The 25795-nt window shown below is 33.0% G+C and overlaps 1 protein-coding gene across 1 annotated transcript; it reads left to right on the top strand.

The window, feature by feature from the left end:
* Positions 1 to 573: 573 nt before the first annotated feature.
* Positions 574 to 25795, top strand: LOC123656265 (RING finger protein nhl-1). Its single transcript, XM_045591972.1, has 11 exons — positions 574 to 584; positions 5172 to 5176; positions 12897 to 13056; positions 13155 to 14588; positions 14804 to 16028; positions 16126 to 16298; positions 16968 to 17108; positions 21203 to 21343; positions 21685 to 21902; positions 23429 to 23644; positions 24377 to 25795. The coding sequence occupies exons 3-10, from the start codon at positions 12922 to 12924 to the stop codon at positions 23640 to 23642; spliced, it is 3681 nt and encodes a 1226-aa protein (XP_045447928.1). The 5' UTR covers positions 574 to 584; positions 5172 to 5176; positions 12897 to 12921; the 3' UTR covers positions 23643 to 23644; positions 24377 to 25795.

The following is a 25795-nucleotide window of genomic DNA, read 5'->3' as shown; positions in this document are numbered from 1 at the left end:
ATATAAAACTACCATCTAACGTCATTTATAAAAGTCATCATAATTGACTGCGATCGTACGAATTAATAATAGGATATCACGATACGCAACAATCGTGCGATGGTTCAACAGGTGTTCTTATAAATGTCGCGTTGTCATCGCGTCTTTAACAAAACAGCGTTGTTTTAATTATGACAGTCGTCAGTGCAAAGAAACACAATTTTAGCATTATAGGGGCATATTTTACGCACGCACACAGGCACACACACATACGCGCGTGCGACACGCACGCACGCACACACACGCGCGCGCTCGCGCCACACGCACACACCAAAACGCGCGCACAACTATTCGCCCTTACACACAACACACGTATTTAAATTCCACATCATGCATCCCTTTTTTATTATCATTGTTTTATCATAGTTATTTTATTATTGTTTGATTTTTTTTTTTCGTAAGCAGGAAATTTGCTTCGACCTTAGAGAAGATCACAGCTAAATAATTCTGCTTACAAACAGTGTTGTGTTCCTATAGTGAGTAAGGTGACCAGAGCTCCTGGGGGTATTGGGGGTAGAATCCGAAACGCACGTGCAATGTTTCTGGTATTGGAGGCATCTACAGGCCACGGTATTCGCGTTATTTGTCGACCTAATAGTATAAAAAAATTCAATGTAATAAAAATAAATGATGTACATGTATGTCCATCGCGCATACGTACGTATTTATATTCTACACCATATGATGATTTTAGTTCTGGAAGGTTCTGTACTTCCACATTCCGCTTTATACCCTTTTTGAACTCAAATAATGAAAACATGATGTTGTGCGCCGTTTTTTAACCGACTTCCAAAAAAGGAGGAGGTTCTCAATTCGACTATATTTTTTTTTTTAAATGTATGTTACATCAGAACTTTTGACCGGGTGGACCGATTTCGACAATTTTAATTTTAATCGAAAGGTGGTGTGTGTCAATTGGTCCCATTTAAATTTATTTGAGATCTAACAACTACTTTTTGACTTATATCTAATAATGCGTTTTTACTTGACGCTTTTTTCGTCGACCTACGTTGTATTATACCGCATAACTTTCTACTGGATGTACCGATTTTGATAATTCTTTTTTTGTTGGAAATGGGATATCCCTAGTTTGATACTATGATAAGGAAATCAGAATCTGATGATGGGATCCCAGAGAAATCGAGGGAAACTCTCGAAAATCCGCAATAACTTTTTACTGGGTGTACCGATTTTGATAATTATTTTTTTGTTGGAAAGGGGATATCCCTAATTTGATACCATGATAAGGAAACCAGGATCTGATGATGGGATCTCAGAGAAATCGAGGGAAACTCTCGAAAATCCGCAATAACTTTTTACTGGGTGTACTGATTTTGATAATATTTAATTTAATCGAAAGCTGATGTTTATCATGCGGTCACATATAAATTTTATCGAGATCTAATCACTACTTTTTGAGTAATCTTTGATAACGTGTAGTTACTTGACTATTTTTTTGTCGATCTACGTTGTATTACTCGTAGATGTAATTGAAGTCTGTTTTTTTTTTTTCGTTTGCGAGCAAACACAATTATTAGCTTATCAGCCAATACAGAACAAGTACATATATTTTTTATCAGATAAGCACCACGAATACTTTACGAGTTTATCTAGGTACAGAGACTTACTCTCATGATAGTCCCCAGTGCCTAGCTAGCATATTATTATTATATTGCCTCAGATTGATGACTGCCATGTCGTAACTCTTTCAAAGGTTTTAGATAAATTACGGTTCTTTTTATTCCGGGTCTTATTGACTTATAAAAAGTTATAAAAATATAAGAAACGTACTGCGTGAGAATACGTACATAATAAATATAAAATTTACGTATTTTTTATATAGCCTTCACTATGGCACGCCTCCGATTAGAAAAAATACGGAAAGAGATTACTCTTAAACCTCTGTATTTTTATAACGGTTTGAGGTTAACTCCCCGTACATGGTATACATTTGTATTGGCCGCACTGATGTTGGCCGTGGTTTGGGCGTTTGTGCTTGTGTATTTTGTGTGCTTCCGGACCCCCGACACAGTAGTAAATCTTAGTAGGGACCATTGAGTGCGAGGCGTTCTTTTTTTTTTATTACCCGACTGCCAAGGAAGGGTTATGTTTTTCGCGCGTATCTTGTATATATGTATGTTTGTATGTAATATTCTTTACTACCTCATATTTTCAGAACCACTGAACGGATTTACATAATTGAGGTATCGTTAGGTTCGTCTTAGCTGCCCAAGTGTTCTTAGATAGGTGACATTAAAAAAAAATCAAACATGGCGGCTGCGCGAAGCCATTGTAGTTAAGGAAAAAATTTTTTTTTCTTGAATACTATAATATGGGTATCAAATTAAAGGGCACAATACAAGGATTTTAAAAAGGTATATCATGATTATTATTACCGTAATACTAATAAAGAAATACAATATTAAAGTTTAAAAAATGTGGATTTTGCTCTTTCCCATGCCTATGCCATGCCAAACTCGCCTCCTAGGCGACGATCAACTTCGGGGTGTAGCCTTTCTAATAAAATACAATGGTTAAAAAAAACATACAATTAAAATTACAAATAAAAATTAATAAATGTCAGGCTTACGTTGCTTTGAGCAGAGTGAGATCTTTCTCCGGGCTTGCTATCGGTTCTCTTGACCCTAAAAAATTACTTAATCAACCACATGATGTAAACTGTTTTAATGAATTGAACCGATTACGTAATTTGTCTGAATAAAAAGACATAAATAAAATAATAATTAAAAATAAACACCTACCGTACTAATATATTTTAAATGTACAGCACAAAATGTTTGATATTGTTTCTATTTATTTCGCTGACTTTGTGTGCATATTGAATTTTTATCTTGTTCCAGCTTTTTCAGTTGATTTTCTATTAGTTATTCTTCACGCAGGCGGGTTTTTTGTTTATTTTTAATTATTATTTTTTATTTATTTACTACACATAGAAGCTCTCAGCTAATTCTAATTGTTATTATTAAGTAATTAGTTAGAAGAGTAACGGAAAACTGATTTAAATATCAACCTGCATAATTGAAAACTTGTTATTAGTAAGTTTTCACTCGCTTTCATTCGATATATAATATATATTTTTTAGAGTAAGTGCATTGTAAATGGTAATTAAATTGCTTACATTTTTTGATTTTTGATTTTTGATTATAATAGTTTACCGTTTCAGGTCGTCATTCAATATGGCGTTATTTTTTTTTTTTTGAAATCTTAAAATAATAATAATAATAATATACTTTATTGCACATTTAAATAAAGAACAAAATTAAAATTACAAGCAATTATAGTAACAAATTGTACAACCAGGCGATCTTATTGCTAATTATATTGCTTTTCAGATGGGCAGGTGGTATATAGATTTAAATTAAAAAAAAAATGAATGTACCCTCATAATTAGCGAAGCGATATTAGATCTAACTGTTACAAATTTGAACTTTATCTATTAATAATATCCGGCAAGTTACCTGTCGAGTCACTACTTCAAATATCTAAACGTGGCATAAGAAGAAACACGTGGCCGCATAACTTCGGATCAAAGTGAGAGGCTACGACTGATTCTTCTTTTCATTTCGATCACTATTTATATTGAAGTCATTGGCATTTATCGGAAATGACAGTCGGTTATTTATATTTAATTTTAGGACAGTTATAATTATTTCGATCGTTTTTAGTTTGAAATTTCGTATCATTAATATAAATTGGGATTTCATATGTCTATTTTGCACGTCTATGCAAATAATCATCAGTAATCCCGTGACATTTAGGCTTAGAATTTCTAGGCTGCCTAAAATATTTAGATTTTTAAATTTGCCAATTTAAATAATTATATTAAATTAAAGGCTTACCCATTTTATTAAGTACCAGCCCTAGTTTTTTTTTTTTACATTAGATCCTTAAATCCTTATTATTACAATTTATACAAGTAAAAATACAATTTGAGATCCCGACTAAAATCACAATTTGCCTTACTTAATTCCAAAAAGACTATCACTCCGACATTGAAAGTACTAGGAAACAATGCGTATCATCGAAAACAATCGCGTGTCCAATGACCTTTTCTCGTCCAAAAGTAAACGTGACGGCTCCATATGCGCACGCGCACCGGCTCCAAAAATAAAATCCCGAGCTCTGGTGTCGAGTTGCCTTCAGTATAGCAAAGATCGGGAACACCAACGCCTGTGATATATCTAGTCTCGTTCCATTTTCAAATGTCACCGTTTCAACAATGACAAGTAAATAATTTCAAGTGCTAGAATACCTGATTTTTTTTTACCCCCGCTTGTGGATTGGATTTCTATTTTCAAGTGTTTTATTTTGTTATTTTTTTTTAATGTGGCAATAAACGCTGTAAGTATCGCGCTTTGTGTTTAAAATTAACAGCTAAACTGTTAAGTTTTTTTTTTTAAATTAATTAATAAATAGTATAAGACTAGAAACTTACTGAAAATAATTGATTAGACAGTTTATAATATAAAATTAAATAAAGTTACATTGATTGGAACGTATTTTGCATGATATCCGAACTTGTGCTTGACCGATTTATAAATGTTATAATACAAACTCCTTTTTTAAAAACCACTAAACACTAACACAGTCACGTATATCTCTTTGTGTACATCGCACATTTTTTTTCTGACTGTTAATAAAACGTTGATTCAGTTTTGAATAAATTAATACGATAACATATGCAAATATTAATTCTACTAAATAATTTAATTACGTAAATTTAGTTACTTTTGCTACATCTTTTTTATTTTTTATTTTCACCTTATTTCACAATATATTTTATGACACTATGTTAATTTTAAAACACTATTCGTTTCGATGATTCATTTTTATCTTTCAAAAAAAATTAAAACTTCGTCATAACGACAGTTCGTAAAATATATTTTAACATTCTTTAATGTTTTTCAATTTCAAAACAAAGATAACGAAATACGCCAATGATTCCTCTTAACTATATTTAGACATTTCCGGGATTAAGCGTTTTGTACCAGGAAACAAATATTGAAATAAAATTATTTATTTCACGTTAATAAAAATAGAAAGGTAAGAAAATCTTGGCATGCCTTATATCCTGGATCATATTATATTTTTATTCCGGATATACGTTGCAGAAGCTGTTAAAATATCATTCTAGCGTTCGGATAGTCACAACATAATCATATAATTCCGCCAATAATAAATACAAAAGTAACGGAATATTTGCTTTCAATAACTATATTAACCTACAGAATTAGTATACTTTGTATAATAATATACACATTATAATTATTACAAAGATAAAAGTTTGGTTTGTTTCTTTGTAATCGAATATTGATACAACAAAAATGATCGTAATAATTCTTTCAACATTGGTAAGCTAAATTAACCAGAAGCTAGTAGGCTATAAAACCTGACGCAATAGATCAGAACCTCATTAGAATCCGACATTTATGGGCCTATGATCCATAAATGTCAAAGTCGGTAGAATAACGTGAAATATGTAGTGAGAAAAGTTATCGATATTTTAGTCTTCGACGAGTCTGTGATGCAAATTTTCCGATGTAAATTCACGTTATAATGTAGTCATGAAAAAGTATAATATAGGCCTGAGAACGTCAAGCGACCTTCAGCCCGTAACGTGTTTTATTCAGGAATCTGTCTTTGTTTCCATTGAGACGTCATCGTATAAAGGAAACCGGTTGCCTGTTTACGTTACTAAATTTAAAATCGGAACACTAGAGATTCTCTTGTGCATATTTTCTTTGATTGTAAATAGTATAAATATAAACGTATCATGTGATATTCTATTAGTATCTTCTTATTTTGATGTTATCTTTGACCTAAATAGCTTATTTTCATAATAGTCAAAGCTTGTTGTCACAAGAATAAACATAAAAATAGATAAAATAACGAAAATATACTATTTAGTCTGATGTGCTTCTCCGCCTTATTAGTGCGTAACTAATATCACGTAAAAATAACATAAACAAATTCTACGTACTGTCAATTATTATTCATCAATGAATTTCTATTAAGCTGGGTGGTTACAGCATTAAAGAATATAGCCACCTCCTCACTTCCCGTGGGTGTCGTAAGAGGCGACTAAGGGATAACACAGTTCTGCTACCACCTTGGAACTTAGAAAGCCAACAGGTGGCGGGATAACCATCCAACTGCTGGCTTTGAAATACACAGGCTGAAGACGGGCAGCAGCGTCTACAGTGCGACAAAGCCAGCCCTGCGGCCACCAACCCGCCTGCCCAGCGTGGTGACTATGGGCAAAACACATACACTTATAACTTATACTGTGATTAAATCAATTACACGTTCCAATGTGACACGTGTATTTCTGCCGGAATTTTTTTGATATTACGAAGATTGATATTTCTGAAAAAAATTCTGAGAAATGTTTCGTAATATTATAACGGCTGTTACTTTTTATAACAAAATCCTTGATATCAATCTTTAAAAATTATTAAATGTTGGTGTAGACATTCCCTCCGTTCCTTGCTCATATTTTTAAACTTTTCAAGGAAAACACTCGAATGTGAGTGCATGACGTGAATCTTCAATGACACTTTCTCGTACATTTGTAGGAAATTTTTCAATAAATCAGAAACAATGTCTTAGCAATTTTTGCTTTCTTTATTTTCAAAAAGTTCTCTGACAGTTATATCGAATGAACTTCAAACGGTTTTTCGGTTATAAGATAGAAGATATTTTGAAACTGTATGAATATGTGGGTTCACATGTTTACCATTGATTCGTAGAACATTTTTGACTACATCAAAAACTATTATTTTTTGCTTTAATATTATTGTTTGCTAAGGAGAATTAAGTGTACGTGTTGAGCTGTTAGCATAACGCTTATAATATAAAGAAATTCACATTTTGATTGTTTCAATTGAACAAATAAATGTTAAAAACGAGTTTGTGAAATATATATTTGTTAAAGTGCGTTGTTTTAGATTTCCATAAAGTTAATAAATTGTGAACTTGTGAATACTGGGTAAAGAGAATTGCTAATAGTATTTTTAAGTTCCACTGTCCGTCTCTTCATTTATCTCTCTGTCTCAGAGATCCTTGAGAATCGTAATGTGAATTAATTTTTAGTTATCTTTACAAAACATTTTTACTTTCAACGCAATAATGACAAAAATAAAAGTATGATCTTAACGTTTATTATTAACTAGCTGTGCCCACAACTACGTCCGCGTAGAATAGTTACTTTGGACAGCATTTTTTGGACATATCTTTTGGTTTATTTTGGATTATAAACACCGTCGTTTGGGTATTAATATGTTCAGTGTGATTTTTAAATTGGCATAACTTTTTTATTTATGAACCGATTTACAAAACCACATTTAAATCGGATAAGCCGTTTCTAAGTTTAGCGTTAAGAAACATATTACATTTTCTCATTGGCCTTAGTCCGTCTATTGCAGACAATTTAGACAGTGTCAGACAGACACTGTGTCGCCTAGGACAATCTTTAGGAAAACGCAGAGTTACCTAAGCTCTACGCCACCCTCTCGATCTCACTTTAGAGCTATGCCACGAATGCTTGACGGAGACCCCATTCCGGGTTTCAAATGAAGTTTTCCTTCTCCAGAAACCTGATGATTATAAGCCAGATTTATCCCTCGGTCGCCTTTTACGACCCCCACGGGAACAAAGGGGGTGGTGCTATTCTACTCGGCCGACATCACAAGGCATATTACATTTACATTTTTATTATATGTATTGATGATACTATTCAACAACGGGATACGTTTGCTGTTTACACGTTTACGCAGCAAACGTGTGAGAAAGGAGGTAGACCGGTATGGACAATGCTAAAGCCGTCAAAATCTACCCGAAAATTTCAGTCTCGTGAACAAGACATTTGCAGTTAATGTCGAATGATCGAGCTCCGCAAAATGAAAAAAAAATATGGTAAATATCCCGTTTTTGATAGTTTTAATAATAGAAATAGCCATGTTAATCTAAAATCATGTGTTGATGATGAAAAATATACATTTCATTGTATGTATTTTTGTTCCTGCGTGTATACACACGTGTGTGTGTAATTGAATATTCAATACTCGATTCGTATTATTAGCCGACTTCAAAAAAGAAGGAGGTTGCTCAATTTGACAATTTGATATATATTTATGTATATTCAGGGATAACTTCGTTGGTTATGAATTTTTTTTTTGTTGGAAAGGAGATATCCTAATTGTGGTTCCATGATAAGGAAACTAGGATCGGATGATAGAATCTTAGAGAAATCGAGGGAAACCCTCGACAATCGTAGTGACGACTATTGCGTTTGTTAATTTTTTTCGTCTACTTACGTTGTACTATTTGTTTGCGAGCAAACACAATTTATCTTAAAATTAGCCCTAAAAGTGTTTACTATACATACTTAAATTTATGCTTACAGCACACAAACATAAACATTTTTAGGTGGATGATGTTAATATAAATTATACCTACCAACGCGCACAGGAATTTGGCACAAGTCCCTTTATTTGACAAATATGAAATCATCTTAAATTTTTGTCTTTAAAAAACCGGAAAATATTTACCACGTCTTGATAGAATTAAATACACGTTGTAGACACGTATAATACTTTAGAAAAACAAATTTACTCCATCCTTACGTGAACAGGCAGGTATAATGTAATACAACAGTGTAGATACGGTCTGAGTTTCAGTTGGAATATTTTTTCGCTGTTGAATAATGTAGGGAGCAATAACATATCATGAATATATACACACTAAGACAATTTTATACATTAGAATTTGTTTTATTCAAATTTTTCTATGTATATAATACGTTTATTTGTATTTTGTATTTGATTACCGTTGCTTTGACGCTAGGATTAAAATTCGTGGTTGTTATTAGTTGACGTTCATGATTACCATTCAGTTTCTGTATCACTACGCCATGTTTGATAGCCTTTTAAATCCCTTAATTAATGGGCTTTTAATGCGAAAGAATATTTTAAAGTCCTTTTAGTAATTTTTCAATTTGCGTAAGGAAACAAAGAGTCTTTTCTTTCTATTAGTATTTTGTAACATTTCAGTGTTGAGATTTTGATCTCTTGTTTAATACACAGTCATTTTTAACTTATCTTAAATAGAATGAATTATTAGATTTGGTTCCTAAAAAGATGATTGTAAATAATTTACATCATTGGTTCATTAGATTCGTGGACTTGTGAAGCTATATTTCATGCAAGATATTACTAATTTTGTACTAAAACACAGTTTATATATTATTTTCAAAATATAACTGCAGAGTTTCTTTATGATTCTTCTGTACAGAATCTACATACCGAATCGGTGTTAGCTTTACTTTTAATAATCATTTAATTTGTAAAATGGCAATTCGAAAGTGATTTTGAAGCTTATTTGAATAAATTTCTTTTTAATTATGATTTACTCATATTTCACCATGAAAAATGAAATACTAATAAAATATTAAAATTACAAAGAAAGAAGTATTATATGTCGCTTAACATATAATAATTTTCAGAATTTAAACATACATATGTTATAACAATATATATTTTACATTTATACACGTATATTATACTATTGATTATTTATATATGGACTAGCTTTTGCCCGCGGCTTCGCTCACGCAGAAAACCTAGGAGTTCAGAGTTTGTATTGGGAAACAATTTAATTAATTTTATGTCATGTCCGCCGTCTTAGTCTTCGAGATAACTGCCATTTTCGCTATCAACGTCCCAAAAAACATAAATAACGTCACCCGTGTCGATTATTTGGTTTATTAACCCGATAGCGAGAAGATCGCCTTTGTACATCTTTTTTTTTACTTACTACTGTTTGTTTATATTTTGGTGTAAAATAAAGAATTTACTATTATTATTAAAATTACAAAGGTAAAAAAATATACTAAAAATGTTTAAATTAAAATTGTTGCAGTTAACAAAAAATGTTTACGCAGCATTTCTTTTTTTACACATATTTACATTTCTTATATAGTCTTTTATGCCTACTGCTGAAGCATATTCTGTTTTTCAAAAAAAAAAAAAAAAAAAATAGCAACGTGTTGCGTTACAGTTGGCCAAATACGAAGAAAGCTATTAAAAATTCTGCCAACCTCGTTCAAAATAACTCTGACGCGTGTTAATATAAACATGAGATACGTGGCTTATCCGTAGTAGTCTAAATTTAAAAATCGGTCAAGAGCGAGTGTATATGGCATATAAAAGGACATGTGCGTTTGTACGTTTCCGTGATAATTTTAAGTCCGACCTTGGATCCTGGACAAAGGCGATCAAGTGGTTGTCGACATATCAATGTGGAGACATCAAAAATATGGTGATACGCGATTTGTTGAATGTTTATGACGATTTCATAGATTTTGACTCGTCAGTATGTAAATTATCTTTTTGAAACCTTTTAAGGGTTTATTAAAAGATTAACAACATTTTTTGATCAGAAGTAAAATTACGAACTAGATAAAATTGTCAACACGTAAAAGTATTGCATAACTTATTAATCAATTTAACCATTATTAAATGTTTCATGCCGAGTAGATTTTGACATCTTTATATTTTTTATCATAAAAAAAATTCTTCCCATTATATTATTATTATTATTTTTAATTTTCGCTATATTGCATGAAAATTGTATAAAACATTAATAATTAAAATATGTAAAATAAAGAAACATTAACATTACTCTTAATTCAAACATTACAATGTACCGAATTATGCCAAAGATGCGTGACTTTTGAAATCGAACACGACAATGTTAGGGAAAGGCAGACACGTGATTGTAAAACATACAAGCAAGCATATATGACGCATATCGTACAAGTATATGAGTTTTCGACTTGAGATAATTGTGCCGAGTACGGCTTGACTTGAGTCAGACTCGAATTCTGCTTTGGACTCGTAAACTGGAATACCAATTAATTTTGATTCGAATACGCCATACTTGAGTCCAGGATTCGAATTCGGGACTCGAGTCAAATCCGAGACTCGAATCGCGGACCACTGGGTCCGCGATTCTGGTCTTGAGTCTCGGACTAAATTCGAGTACTAGGTTCAAATCGCAGACTCGAGTCTGCGATTCAAATACTCTATAAACTGACTCGAGTTGACTCAAGTCCACAAAACAGCGACTTGACACATCACTAATTGTACCACAAGGTTGACATGCTACGAAGGTGTAGCCTTTATAATTATAATTTAGATTGATATTATTTCTGTTAAGTGGAGTAGTGGTAGTTAGTGGAATTAAATTCTTCATTCATTCAAAAAACTTTCAAAATATTGTTAATCGTTGCTTTTCACCATAATTTATACCTTATAAATTATAAATACATTAATTATAAAATATAATAATAATTAATAAATCTTTATAAATTCGTACAATTTGATGAGTTTTCAAATTATGACTATATTCATTAACTTTTCATATCCAACTTTCCTCATATATCCGTTAGTAATGACTCATTAGAGACTAAGCCAAATGACGTAAATTAGATAGTTACCTCACGTCTCGTCATGCTTCGAAAATACTGATGGAAGTCTGCCGTATTTTTTATACAATGCTGAGTAATGGTTTCGACTGCGGCAGCTTTGAAAGTAACCTTCACGTGGTTATCGGTATCATAGTATTTGTCTCTGTCAGTAATTGTAAATAATCAGAATAAGTCTTTTCGCATTTAGGAACTGAAGCAGATTTAAAAATAAACTAGCAGTTTTAACAATAAAGTTTTCGAAATAAATATATTTTGAAATTATAAAAACATCATTTTAATAAGAATGAACGGAAATAAATTATTATCTTGGATGTTGGCACGCAAAAATATTCACTTTTAATGATTTATACGAAATTCAGTTATCTCGAACAAATAAATCAGATAACGTTTGATGTATTAGTCACAAATTCTACAATTCGAAATCTTAACAAACGTTCATGGACAGTGATGCTATTTCATTTATACAATTAGGTCGACAAACAAGTGTACGGCTTACCTGAAGCGATTACCGTAGCCTATAAATGCCTGCACCACCAAAAGCATCACAAGTGGGTTGATGACCCAAAAAGAAGTACCTTACTCACCACAGGAACACATCATTATTTAAGAGCAATGTTATTTAGCTGTGCTCCTCTGTAAGGTCAAGGTACTTCCCCAGTTGGGCTGATCCAGATTTTGAGCAGGATATTACCTGCTGAGCCCTACTTAAGTTAAAGCTAAATACACACATAGCTCTTGAATAAAACACGTTGGAGCGCATAAACGTAGTCAAAAAAAAATCTCTAAATACGTTGTTATCAAAAGTGCTTCCCACACAAATTGACTAGTGCAACTAATATGTAAATGGGAGCCATGCGAAATGCCAGACGTTCTATTTTTGAGTGGTACGAAATCTTTGAATATCACGCAAACGCCAAAATTAGACCTGGTATTTCACTGACCGCTGTAAAATTTGTTATGGTGAAATAATGTAAACATGGACTTCATCAAACAATATTTATTAAATACTCATTAAAGTCAGATTATTGGAAATGGGAGCAAAATTTAGCACAACTGAATTAAACGTTCTGAATTTTGTTTTTTTTTTTTTTTTTTTTTATTAAGACTGCTGCAAAGTTTTTAACATTATTGCGATTTATGCTTCGAAGTTATTTATTTTATTAAAATTAAAATTTCTTATACCTTTTATGTATCTAATGTCGTACAAATTTTTTTACAAAGTTTGTGAGATAATAATAATATACAAAACGAGAAAAAATTACATCTACTATTGAACCTTTTTGTTCTTGTAAAAGAAACAAACATATTATAAAATTTAAATTAAAGGCTATTTATATTTTTGTTTCAGACACATAGTGAAGGTTTAAATAAAAATGGAGCAGTTTGAATCACTGCTGACGTGCTGCGTCTGCTTGGACCGGTACAGAAACCCAAAGCTGCTGCCATGTCAGCATAGTTTCTGTATGGAACCATGTATGGACGGCCTGGTCGACTACGTCAGACGACAGGTATCGAAATTGACACTTATTTTGAATTTTTACCAACATTTAATTACACATAATATTCAATCTTTGAACCTTTAATAATTGTTATAATTATTTTTCAGGTTAAATGTCCAGAATGTCGTGCAGAGCATCGTATTCCCTATCAAGGAGTACAAGGATTCCCTACAAATGTCACCTTGCAGAGGTTTTTGGAGCTGCATGCTCAAATCGCTGGGGAACTTCCAGACCCCACGGCTGGGCAAGTTATGGAAAGATGCAATGTTTGCTCAGAAAAGGCATACTGTGCACCTTGTGCTCATTGTGACAAGAAAGTTTGTGAAGATTGCAAATCTGCCCATATGGAAGTACTTCGTAGGGAAATTGCGCGAATCAATAATCAAATACGCCGTGGCGTAAATAGACTTCAAGATATTTTAGCTGTAGTAGAACGAAACACATCTAATTTGCAAACAAATTGTGCTGCAGTGGCAGGTGAAGTAGATGAAATTCACAAGAGACTTGCTAAAGCTCTAAAAGATCGAACTGATTTCTTGCGAAGTGAGGTTGATCGTTATTTAGCTACTGAACTTAGAAATTTGACTCATCTTAAAGATAATTTAGAGTTAGAATTAAGTAATATACAAAGCAATTGTGATCTCGCTGATAAATATATGAACGACGATGTTGAATGGGAAGACACAGAATTGGTTGACACCAAAGAAATATTCCTTAAAACTGTCGAATTTCTAAGAAATTTCGACTATGAAGCTGGTGATTACAATCGTAGGATACGATTTATCATGACACATGACCCAAACCAGCTTGTAATGCATGTCGCTAGTTATGGAGAACTTAACATCACACATCCAAATGCGTACTCAGCGGGATTACAACAATCTCAAGGCTTGACAAGGTCAAAGAGTGATCACCGCTTAGCATCTCAATTCCGTCAACAAGAAGAGGCTAAAGGGTATACAGAAAATGATGAGCCGATTTTAGGTGGACGTAAATTTGGTGAACGCCGCCCACCACCTCCAGAAAAACATACTAGGGACTATGGTGTCACTGATGACTATAGTGGTTATGAATCAGAGCACAGACCATCACGAAGATTCCGTTCGCGTTTCGTGAGAAGCCACCAAGCTGACAATGATTCTGATACCGAAACAGCAACCCGAGCTGTAAAAGCCGAACAAAAAGAGAAAGAAAAAGAAAAGGTTGCCGATACTGAAGATGCAACTCGAGGTCCACTCAGTGGAATATTTAGATTGAGTGACTGCCCACGAGTTATGCAAAGGATATTAGATGTAGATAGTGGAAAAAAGAAAGAAAAGAAGGAGCCCCCTCCACCACCTAAGCCAGTTCAACCAACACCACAACCACGAAGCCGTCCGCCACCACCAGCAAGACAGCAAAGTGAAGACGATGAAATAACTCGTCTTAAAAGACAAAACAAAGGTGCAGCTTCATCACAAGAACCTGATCGAGCTCCTCAAAGGCCAGCTGAAGAAGAAAGAAGCTCAATTAATCGTAAGCCGCCAACACCAGCTCGCGAGGTGAGTTGGGAAGGCGACGGAGAATGATAATTAAAGATTTTAAATAAGAAATTTAATCATCGATACTAACATGGAATACGCGACGACTAACTTGGGACATTCCATTAATACACTCCATGATAATTCATAAAATATACACATAAACACAACACAACGACAAAAATATATCAGACTGCGTTTTTGGTGTCAATACCAAATTTCAGTATATTTCTCAGGCATCCAGTGATGGTGAGTCCGATGAATCAGTTGGATCTCTGCAAAGAAATCAGCGCAAGAATACCGCTCCAACCCCAAAACCAACTGTCACAAGAAGGCCATCAGCATCTGACACATCCTCTGTGCACCGTCAAGCAGCCCGCGCTCCTAGTACGGAATCTAGCGCATCAACAGAAAGTTCCGGCTCGGCGGTTAAACATACAGGTGCGATTCTAACCATCGCAGAATTGAAAGCAAAATATAGTAATGATGGGCTGCCACCAAAACCGACCACACGTTTTTTGTCCGCAGGCAATGAAAGATCAACACCGGTGACAGCAAATGGAACATCCGGCGGGGCACAACGGGTACAAAGTCGTTTCGTTGGATCACAACGACCGACACCCACACCGGCGCCCGCCGAGCCGGCACAAGACGACTCTGATACAAGCTCCGAAGAGGAAACTGACTCATCAGAGGAGAGTGAAGAGGAGCCTGTTCAACAAAGGAAGCCCGAGAGTCAGGCGATGGCTCGTAGCGATATAGGACCGCTTCTAGCGAGAAGTACTAATGCTCGAAATGACGCAAATGACAATAAAAACAAAGACACGTCAACTCAGTCACGTTACCGTACTCGACAATCCTCCCAAACCGAAGAAGAACCTGCTCCTCGATATGGCGCTAGTGGTTCATCCTACAGCCGTTATGGCAGTAAACCAAAAGATGACGAAATGACATCCTCTTTGGATGACGATTCCAAATATCCTACTGCTCGTTCGAGATATCTTGCTTTAAAAGAACGTCGCAATCGCCTTGCAAGAAGCAAAAGCAGTCACACCGGTTTCGGTGGGGGTGACGACGATGACCAAGATGATCCCGTTTCCCCTACTACTGCATCCCCATCAGCTTACCTTGCGGCTCGATACGGCTCCGGCACTGGCGGTTCGGAGCTGTCTCGAAGCCGATCGTCACATGCGCTCAAATCGAGGGAGAGCTCTCCTGAACGTCCGGTAACCGGCGAAAAGGACGGAGCAGCTTTAAGTTCCTGGGCGAGATACTTAAAAAACAAGTACGGCTCGCGAGGAAAAGATCGTGATTCGGGCGGTACATCTTCTAGCACATCCCGTCGCTTGTCTCTCGGGTTGCCCTTACGCTCAGCTAATGAGCTTGCCAGTTCTGATGACGATTCAAAAAACGCGGCAGGCTCCCCCATCTCCCCTACGGCGGCTACAGCAGCGGTAGCAGGTTAGAATAACGAGTGGCGTGTACATAGGTTTGCGGCTTCTGAACATTGGACTACCAGCTTGATTTGAACTTTGTTTAACTAAATTATTTGTCTCAGGTTTCGCAGCAGCAGGTTCCTCCCCTAGGAGCCAGTATCTGCAGAAACGCCGATTACAATTCAGTGTGGGGAGCCGGGGGAGCGAACCCGGTTGTTTTACTTGGCCTCGTGGCATCGCTGTTGGCCCAGACAATATTATGGTCGTGGCTGATTCTTCTAATCACAGAGTGCAGGTATTTAAAAAAATCCTTTGAAGTTCTTTTTTTTATACTACTAGGTCGACAAACAAGCGTACGGCTCACCTGATGGTAAGAGATTACCGTAGCTTATAGACGCTTGCAAGACCAGAAGCATCGTAAGCGCGTTGCCGACCCAATCCTCAATCCCCCCCAGGAGCTCTGGTCACCTTACTCACCAACAGGAACACAATACTGCTTGAAAACAGTATTATTTAGCTGTGATCTTCTGTAAGGTCGAGGTACTACCCCAGTCGGGCTGCTTCATATTTTGAGCAGGAAATTCCTGCTGTGCCCTACCTCAGCTCACTATTTCTATAATTACCATACTAACACTTGGATTTTTCATTGTAGATATAAATGTCTGTAGAAATATTTAACTTCCTATAAAGTAAGGGAAATAGTTTACTCGTCTATAAACGCGTGTTGGCAAAATAGTGGAATGAAAATCATTATCATATATTCGACTTTGCATACGGCAAATACTCTCACAAAGCGATAATTATGTGATTTTACTTATTATTCTATTGAAGGATCGTTCAATTGTTTTATGTATTCAATTAAAAACTATTTTCGAATAAAATAATAACATATAATTAATATTTAAAAATTAAATGACTATGTCTATTATTAAAAACAAAACTGAATTCAAATCATTTGTTTTAGGTATTCGATTCCAATGGAATATTTGTTAAGGAGTTTGGTCAATATGGCAGCGGAGAAGGCGAATTCGACTGCCTAGCTGGCGTTGCTGTTAACCGTATCGGACAGTACATCATCGCCGATCGATATAACCATCGCATACAGGTAATGAAATAAGTTTTATAAAGTTTGGATAGTGCTAAATAAAATATAACCTATTTTAAAAAAAATCTGGTGAACTTTAGAAAAATTAATACCCTACTTACTAACTAAGAGGAGAATGATTGTGTACACGCTTATGCTCACGGTTTCATATTAAAAAACAATAAAAAAATTGTTTTAAAATCTTTACACTTAGTTAATTTTAAATCACTTTTATAAGTAATATATTCAAGTATGATTGTGAAATGCAATTTTATTTTTCCCCGTTTCGGGAACCCTTGTTCAAAACTTTGAGAGGCTGTCAAACTGTCGACCGCAGTGTCAAAACTCACATGAACCACTTGACAGTTATATTAACAATCAAGTATTAAGCTATTTGTACCATATACTGCGATGTACTAAGACTTCTTTCTTCAACTATTATCTTTTTAACCGACTTCAAAAAGGAGGAGGTTTCTCACTTCGACAGTAGATATAAAAATGATTTTGTGTGTTTTGAATACTTCTTCGTTTATGAACCGATTTTGCTGAAAAAGAAATATCCCAAGGGTCAGTACCATGATAAGGAAATCGGGATCTAATGATGGCAATCCAGAAAAATCTTCGAAAATCGTAGTGGCGACTAGTGCGTTTGTTAATTTTTTCGTTCACTTACATTGCATTATATGTCTATGTAATTGAAGTCGTCTTTTACGTTTGCTAGCAAACACAGTTATTGTAATAACTAGATTTACCGTGCTTTTCCTTTGTGTAAACATAATTGCCTGTTATTATCTTTACATCGCGTACTTGCCTACATTTTTTTAGATGGATTGAAGTCTTGTAGCTCCTTTTTCTGTTCTACTACAACTGTATTGGTTAGATTCTAACTTTATATATCCTCTTGACGTCTTTATCCAAAATCTTTGAAAATCGAAGGCACTGGTAGAACTTACTTAGGAGATTTGTCAGATCATTCGACGTTGATCTTTTCACTCACCAACCCAATAACTCTCAATAAGAATTACTCTTGAGAAATCTTTCTAATTATAACTTACGAGTGTAATTTAATTAATGAGTCATTAAAAATATAAATGAAAAATTACTTTTCTCTCAATATAATAATGTTAATTTTAAGCATTTTTAGTCGTTTCAGTAATTGCAATTAGTCGTTATTCGTCATTGATAATGATCGTCTACAAACTGAATAACCAATCAGAATCGCGTTAACAAACTTACCTACGTGATACTATTTTGGAATACTATTGATAAGAACCAATTAAAAAGCTTAAAACTAAATATAGCTGCTCATATTTCATTTTAAAATTTAAATGTGGTTAATTAAAATATAATACTACAACATCTTTTTGAGTTGTCTATAAACTTTTATTTATTGTTACGTGTACGTCTAAGTTTTTATCATTACTGTAAAATATTCAGTACCTATTCATAAGAGAGTTACGTTATAAAAATAAGATGTTTAGTATTTCATCTTTCACCTACGTGCATATGCTTATATTTTATCATTATGTCAATTTTATTGTTATACCAATTTCTTTAATTACTAAATTATAATATTTTGATTTATCACATTAAACATCACTCTGTTAGAAATACTTGATATTTTCGATTTCAGGTGCAACATTATTTCGTACTTTCATGTATCGCAATTATCAAATATATAAACCACAAATCACATAGTTTATCGACTTATGATTATTACATAACTCAGCTAAAATTTAGCAATAACGTCACGTGACTCTAACGATAATTGAGCAAAATAAATTCATAATCACCGCTTATGATAATGGCCGTAATTGTGTACATTATGTTCGTATTAGTGGGCAATTCCATGATTCATAAATTTATTATTTATCCATTAAAATGTTTGTGTTATTGTAGTACTTTCATATCGCCAGTTTATATACAAAAATTCAATTAATACAAAATGTGAGTTTTTATCAGTTTACGATTAAGTTTTTATATCGGACGGTAGACGGAGAAAAATATTCAACGATGCTTCCTGGCATTTATTTTTATTTTTAATTTTCTTGAGACTAATAATTCAGGGCTTAAGTTTCAAGTGAAAGAATTATCTTAATGTATATGTCGTGTTCGGAGGTTAAGGAAAACACCGATAAGAAACCAAATCCAAAACGAAAATCTACTGCGGATTACTCTCCACCCTTTTCTTTAATGAGAATAGAAGCCATTCTCGAGCAATAGGAAAGCAATATATTTACGCCTATTACGCTATAGCAAGTACTACGTCACTAAATTTCATAAAATTTTCCAAATGTTCTCGACCTTTCATGAAATGCTATGTTTAAAAATATATTTGTATATTTCTGAAATAATAATTAAATCTTTTGACAATTATAATAATTTCTATCTTTCTTTCAAGAAATTAATTATCAGACATACCTTTATTGTGGTCTTACTGTTGATGAAAATATATAAAACTGAATTTACAGTATTGTTCGGTAACGTCAGAACCATCCAATTAAAATAATTTTATTCTCCAAGAAAAGGCTTATTTTTAGTAATGTGTATTCAACAGGAACGTTTTACATCGTTATGGCCATCTGTTCGTTTGTTTGTCTCATTACCAGTCTGTTGGCATTGATACAAATAAAGTCACGCTCACAAAGTGAAACATAACATAGTTTGATGTGCTGTTTAAATATAGCAAAAATTGTTTAACATCAAATCAAGATTTAGAGATAATTATAGTGGCAAATTCTATTCTCGATTTTTAAACTATGGTAACGTTTTGGTCTATATATATATATATATATATATATATATATATATATATATATATATATATATATAAATGAACCGCCAAAATCTATTCACGCATATATATATATATATAGCTTTTGAATGCCTGTAACGAATTGAATTTTTGTTTGTTTGTAATTGTCATGTTTGTATAGAATAAAATAAAAAATCATTCGATATATAAATAAGAAGAAAAAATGTTTTTTTAAATGTGTAACTAAGACGGCAAACAATCGCACGGCTCACCTGATGGTAAGTGATTACCGCAGCATATAGACGTCTGCGACACCAGAAGCATCGCAAGCGCGTTGCCGAGTCGGTTCGCAATTCCCCCCAGGAGTTCTGATCACTTTACTCACCAACTGGAACACAACACTGCTTGAAAGTAGTATTATTTAGCCGTGATCTTCTCTAAGGTAGTAGAAGTACTGCCCCAGTCAGGCTGCTCCATATATCGAGCAGGATTTCCTGCTGTGTCCTTACTCAGTTAACGTTTCAGTTGCTAAAATAAAATACTCAGGAATTTTATTATTGTTCTCGTAAATCAAACTGTTTATATATTTCCTCAAAGGAATTCGTCATTTGATTTTCAGGACCGTTTCAGTTGAGGAGAGTTTCGAAACCGTAGCCACAGAAACCGCAGATATTTTGATCGCGTTCAACCCTTCAAATGAATTCGTGTTACCTGAAAATTTAATTGTAACATAAAATATTTTAAATATACAAATGTTAAGCATGGTTCATGGGAAATTGTACATTGGAGAAACGATCATGCGGTTTTGTTCTAGCGACAATGCAAACATTTAGTCAAAAGTTTTTTTTAAATTATTATTTACCATTCATAAATTTGAACTAAATTCTAAGATATTTTAACAGTGTTTAATTTGTCAAGTACGAATAGTTTCTACCTATCAACATCTAAAAATTCAATTAATTATCAGAAAGCCTCAAAACACAATAACATATGAAACAAAATATAACGCTTGAACACCTATGAAAATCCCAAAAAGATTTAATTCAAGATTTAGTTAATTATATCGTATAAACATATCCGCCAGATGTCTGTACACGTGTGATAGTTAAGAAAAACTAACCACAGCTTAGTAATAGAAGCCAAAATCACTATTATTTCTTAGATATTTGTCTGTATAGCTATCAGTATGAAAATCTTCTGTGCGAATTTTAATACTATTAGATCCTAAAAGTCTAACTTAAAATCTAATGTAACCATCTTGATAAACTATCTACGTCCGTCTATGTTTTATTTAAAAATAAATGAATAAGAAAAATTGCAAAGTATTTTATATTAAATAAATCTATCAATTTGTTCTCAGGTGTTCGACCCCGCCGGTCGCTTCCTGAGATCCTTCGGCAGCCAGGGTACTGGTGATGGAAAGTTCAACTACCCATGGGGCATCACAACAGACGCCCTCGGATTTATATACGTGTGTGACAAGGAAAACCATAGAGTACAGGTTAGTTAATTGAACTAAGTCATAATTATCGTACCTAATCAACATAAAAAAAAACTTTATACATACTGCTTCCAATTTTTTACATCAGATCGGAAGAGCGTCTCATTTAAGTGCTTTTTCCTATGAAAAATTCCGAACTCATAGTTAAAAAACTCGATTAAACTTTCTTTGGACATTTAAAATTGATCGACGATATTAACGACTTGATCTTATATGTTTTTAGATTTATAAAGGACCATAAATAAAGTTTGCAAATTAATGGCTAAAAATATTCGCCATAATTTTCACTTTTGAATTTCAATTGAAAACAAATTTTGTTAAAACCAATTTTCTTGTTGTAGGTGTTCCAATCCGACGGTACATTTGTGGGTAAATTCGGTAGTTTCGGATCCAAACTTGGACAGCTGGAGCATCCACATTACATAGCTGTATCCAGCACCAATCGTGTACTAGTCTCTGACTCCAACAACCACAGGATTCAAGTCTTCGATGTTAATGGAAGAGTTATTTCTTCGTTCGGTGAAGAAGGTTCTGAGGATGGGCAGTTCAAGTTCCCAAGGTGAATGTTAAATCTTTAATTTCCATTTTTCTATTGTCATCTAGCTTTTTAAACGTATACTCTTTCTTATTGCTTCGTTCAATCTGATGGCCGTAATAAATATTTTCTTAATAATAATAAAAGTGTTCTGAAAGGAAGCACGCTTTTAGCAAACAATGCCTCTTTATGTAGTTATCTTTTCTTTTGTATCCATTTCTTTTGCCATAACACATTCTCGAAAATAATTTTGGTTGGCTTTTGAGATATCTATCTGTATCTATATTGAAACTTTTTAAACAATCCAATCGTTATCCAGAAATAAAAAGAAAACTTTGACAATTTTTATGGCAGGGCCCGTGAAAACTAAACAGCTATAAGATAATGATCAAACAATTCAAAAGACGAATCTGATAATACGATAATAAAGTTGATAATCCAGTAAATAACTATTAAACACTTATTCCACACTCGAACTTCGAGTCTTATTTAACCGCTCGAGAGTTCTCAAACAGGGTCATAAGGGAACGTAATACGATTACAGTTTGCCAGCTATCTTATAAACTATGACTTGTTTGGTGTCTTGCTAACGACTAATCGATATTAATATCCTTTGTTTTACATACCGTTCACCTCGTATAAAATAATTATAGGCTCTAAATTAGTTAGAATTTCCAATAATTTAATGTTTAGTATGACGATAGCAATTTTCTTTGAAATGTTTGTAAACGAACATAACGTCATTTACTTTAATTTTTATGATTGAAAAATTATTTCAGTTAAAAATTTGTAAATAAAGCAGAATTCCATTTTTAAGTAAAATAAGTCGTCAATAATTCAATAGAAAGTTTCTAAGTCTTCAACGCTTAAAACCTCTCCGTTTATAGCGTAGTAAAGACTGCAATATCACCCGGTCATAAAACTAAAGTTGAACTATTAAAGATACTCGGTAACCGGATCACGTTTTGAGGTCAAATTCTACTGTTTTCACGTTTAAAGTTGGTCAAGGTGTCCCATCATAAAATCAAAACAATGTATCTCTTTATGACTAAATTTTATATTAAGTAAGAGTCGTCTTACTCGGTTATGTAATACGTAAGCTGAACTTAACTGGAATGTTAAGTCAAGTTCTTTATGGAGGTAAGGTAAAATTTGGAGCAGCCTCAATTTCTATGAAAATTGTACTCGTGTTACGTAATGATAAGTATTTTTTACAATAAATGAAATCACACAGATTTAAGCTAATGATCGCATTAAAAGTATCAAATGTAACTCGTCATCGTTACTTTTTAGTTGCACGGGTAAAAAATGTTTAATGTAACAATTTTTTTACTGTATTTTGCTTCATACGAAAAGTTTATACAGAGCTATAAAAGTTAAAGGCCGTTACATAAATTATTACCACCTGTAGCCACTCATGTGGAATAAATTGTATTTATTTTTCCTGGAAATTGCTTTAAAGCAGACTTCTTGCTGAAATAGTAAAATAGTCACCTATAGCGCGTTTCATAAAAAGAATTATATTATTAAATAAATTTTATTGTCATCAGGGGTGTTGCTGTCGATGACCAAGGCTACATCGTAGTCGCTGATTCTGGTAACAACAGAATCCAGATCTTCCATCCTGATGGTACTTTCCTCAGGGCTTTCGGTTCCTGGGGTTCTGGAGACGGGGAGTTCAAGGGTCTTGAAGGTATCGCTGTTATGTCCGGTGGCAACATCATCGTATGTGATCGGGAAAATCATAGGGTACAAGTTTTCTAAAGGTACGTTACACACTTCATATTTTGTTTAATTTTTTTTTTTCTTAGAGCATGAGAAGAATATTTTCTGGTCTGTATGCCATGTTTAGACAAGAATGACACGGAAAAGAAGGCCGTAATTACTATAGAGGATAAAACAATTCTTCTGCAAAGAATTTGAAGAAAAGAATTCGCCGAGTTTAAATTTTATTTAAAATTATGAGTAGAATAAATTTAAAGACTTGTAAATATATGCTCTACTCCATAGTAGCGTGGCGAATTAAATTCTTATCTTTTTCCTTAATAGCAGAGCAGATGTTTACAGAGTAGTTAAGCATCATTGTATAGTTTTGTTAGAGATAGTTAAATTTCAGAAGTACATTTTGTTTAAAGGGCGAATAATTGGTTGATTAGAAACTAAATGTTCATACGATTTTTTTGAACTATATAGTTGTTAGTTTGTTATATGCATATATTATTTACGTACACTGCATGGTTCAAAGTTTAAATAGAAAGTTAGTTATAGGGGCGCTTATTAAAAATGCATGAAGTATGTTTATTTTTCTAAACTAAAGCTTCATGGATTTATTTTGATGAAAAATTTTAAATATATTTTGCATTTTTTATATTTTCTTTTATGACCAAATTTGATTGAAAAACATTTAAAGTTTTATTGAAAAATCGTCTTATAAATATAAAATAAAAAGGTTTTTTGTGTTAATAAAAATAAAATAAAATTTTATTTTTTATTTTCAGATTTACCGAGGACGATAGCAACAATTAAAAAATTAAACATAATAGTATAAATATAAAATGTACATAATTATGGTACGACCGGTCATTCAATTTTAAAAATGAGACAAACACGTCTAAAGTCCCACCAAAAATAATAAGATCCTTTTTATGTCGTTCTATTTTGTTTATATTTCATCTTTTTTCATTCATATTTCCTGTCCGCTTCACTATTCTGTAATTTGTAAAAGGGTATGTAAGTTTTAAAAGAAGCATTCGTAGCGTTTTCTTTTTACTTCTTAATATGAATTAATAATGGGTTAAAAAAATATTTGATAGGAACATAAAAGTGAAGCTACGTCTCTAGTAGAGAACGTTTAAAAAACTTTTATATTTTCCCTCAAGAACTATTCATACTGATCACTAATTATGAATTAGGTTTTATAACTTTACATAAGAGAAGAGAAAAAACGCCAACGGCACCCTTTCTGTACTTAATGTACATTCACTTACGTAGCTGTTTCTTATCTTATAACTTTTTAAGATATCCTATGTGTAATCTAAAGATGCGTGGATACTTGTGACAGCCTCTAAACTGTGCAATTGCAAATTTAACCAAAAAAAAACTGTCTGGTAAGAGAGACACAAATATCTTGAAACGGAACTAAGAAAAATTCAAGTAAACAAAAAAGTAGACTAAAAATTGAATTTTTGAATATACACTGATGAGTTCAGTTTGGGAATAAATCAATTTCATAATTTCTAATGTGTCTAAAATAATCTCAAATATAAAATAATAAATTCATATCTTTATAATAAATCATCTACTTTATCTGAACTTATGCCGATCTCAAGTCATCATACTGTTTTTAATCCTTACGAAATTTTACGATTCAATTTTTGAAATTTTTGAACGATATGAAAATACGAAATTATTCACTCAATTTCTAAATTTCGAATTTCAATGTATTGAAGTAATTTTTAGGTGTAATCATTTTCTTTTTTATCACAGTTCGATTACAAAAAAGTATAAAACTAAATCTAGAGCATTTATAAGGAAAAAAACCTTAAAAAAATTGTCACGAAAATGGGGTTTTGTAATAAGTAAGAATCGATTTTCAAATCATACAAATAAAAATGAACTGTAATCGTAATTATAGCGTAATATTCTTTCTAGTCAGATTAAATCATATATTATTTTATGCCAAAATCTATTGCCAAAAATTATATTTATTTATTTAAAAGTGGAACTTTACCAGTTTTTTTTTTAAATATAAAAATAAGCAATTAATATAATTACGTCAGCTTTTTGTTTAATGTTAAAGATTGTTTTAACGATTGTAAGTCAATTTTTGTAAAAATAAATAAAACTAAATATATTATCGTTATTCAGTACATTTTGTATGGTTTTCAAGTTTAAATAAATGATTTGTTAATAATGAA

This window comes from Melitaea cinxia, chromosome 9 (genome assembly GCF_905220565.1).
Source record: "Melitaea cinxia chromosome 9, ilMelCinx1.1, whole genome shotgun sequence".
Classification (NCBI taxonomy): Eukaryota; Metazoa; Arthropoda; class Insecta; order Lepidoptera; family Nymphalidae; genus Melitaea; species Melitaea cinxia.
The sequence above is the reverse complement of the archived record's forward strand: the minus strand, read 5'-3'. Positions and strand labels throughout refer to the sequence as shown.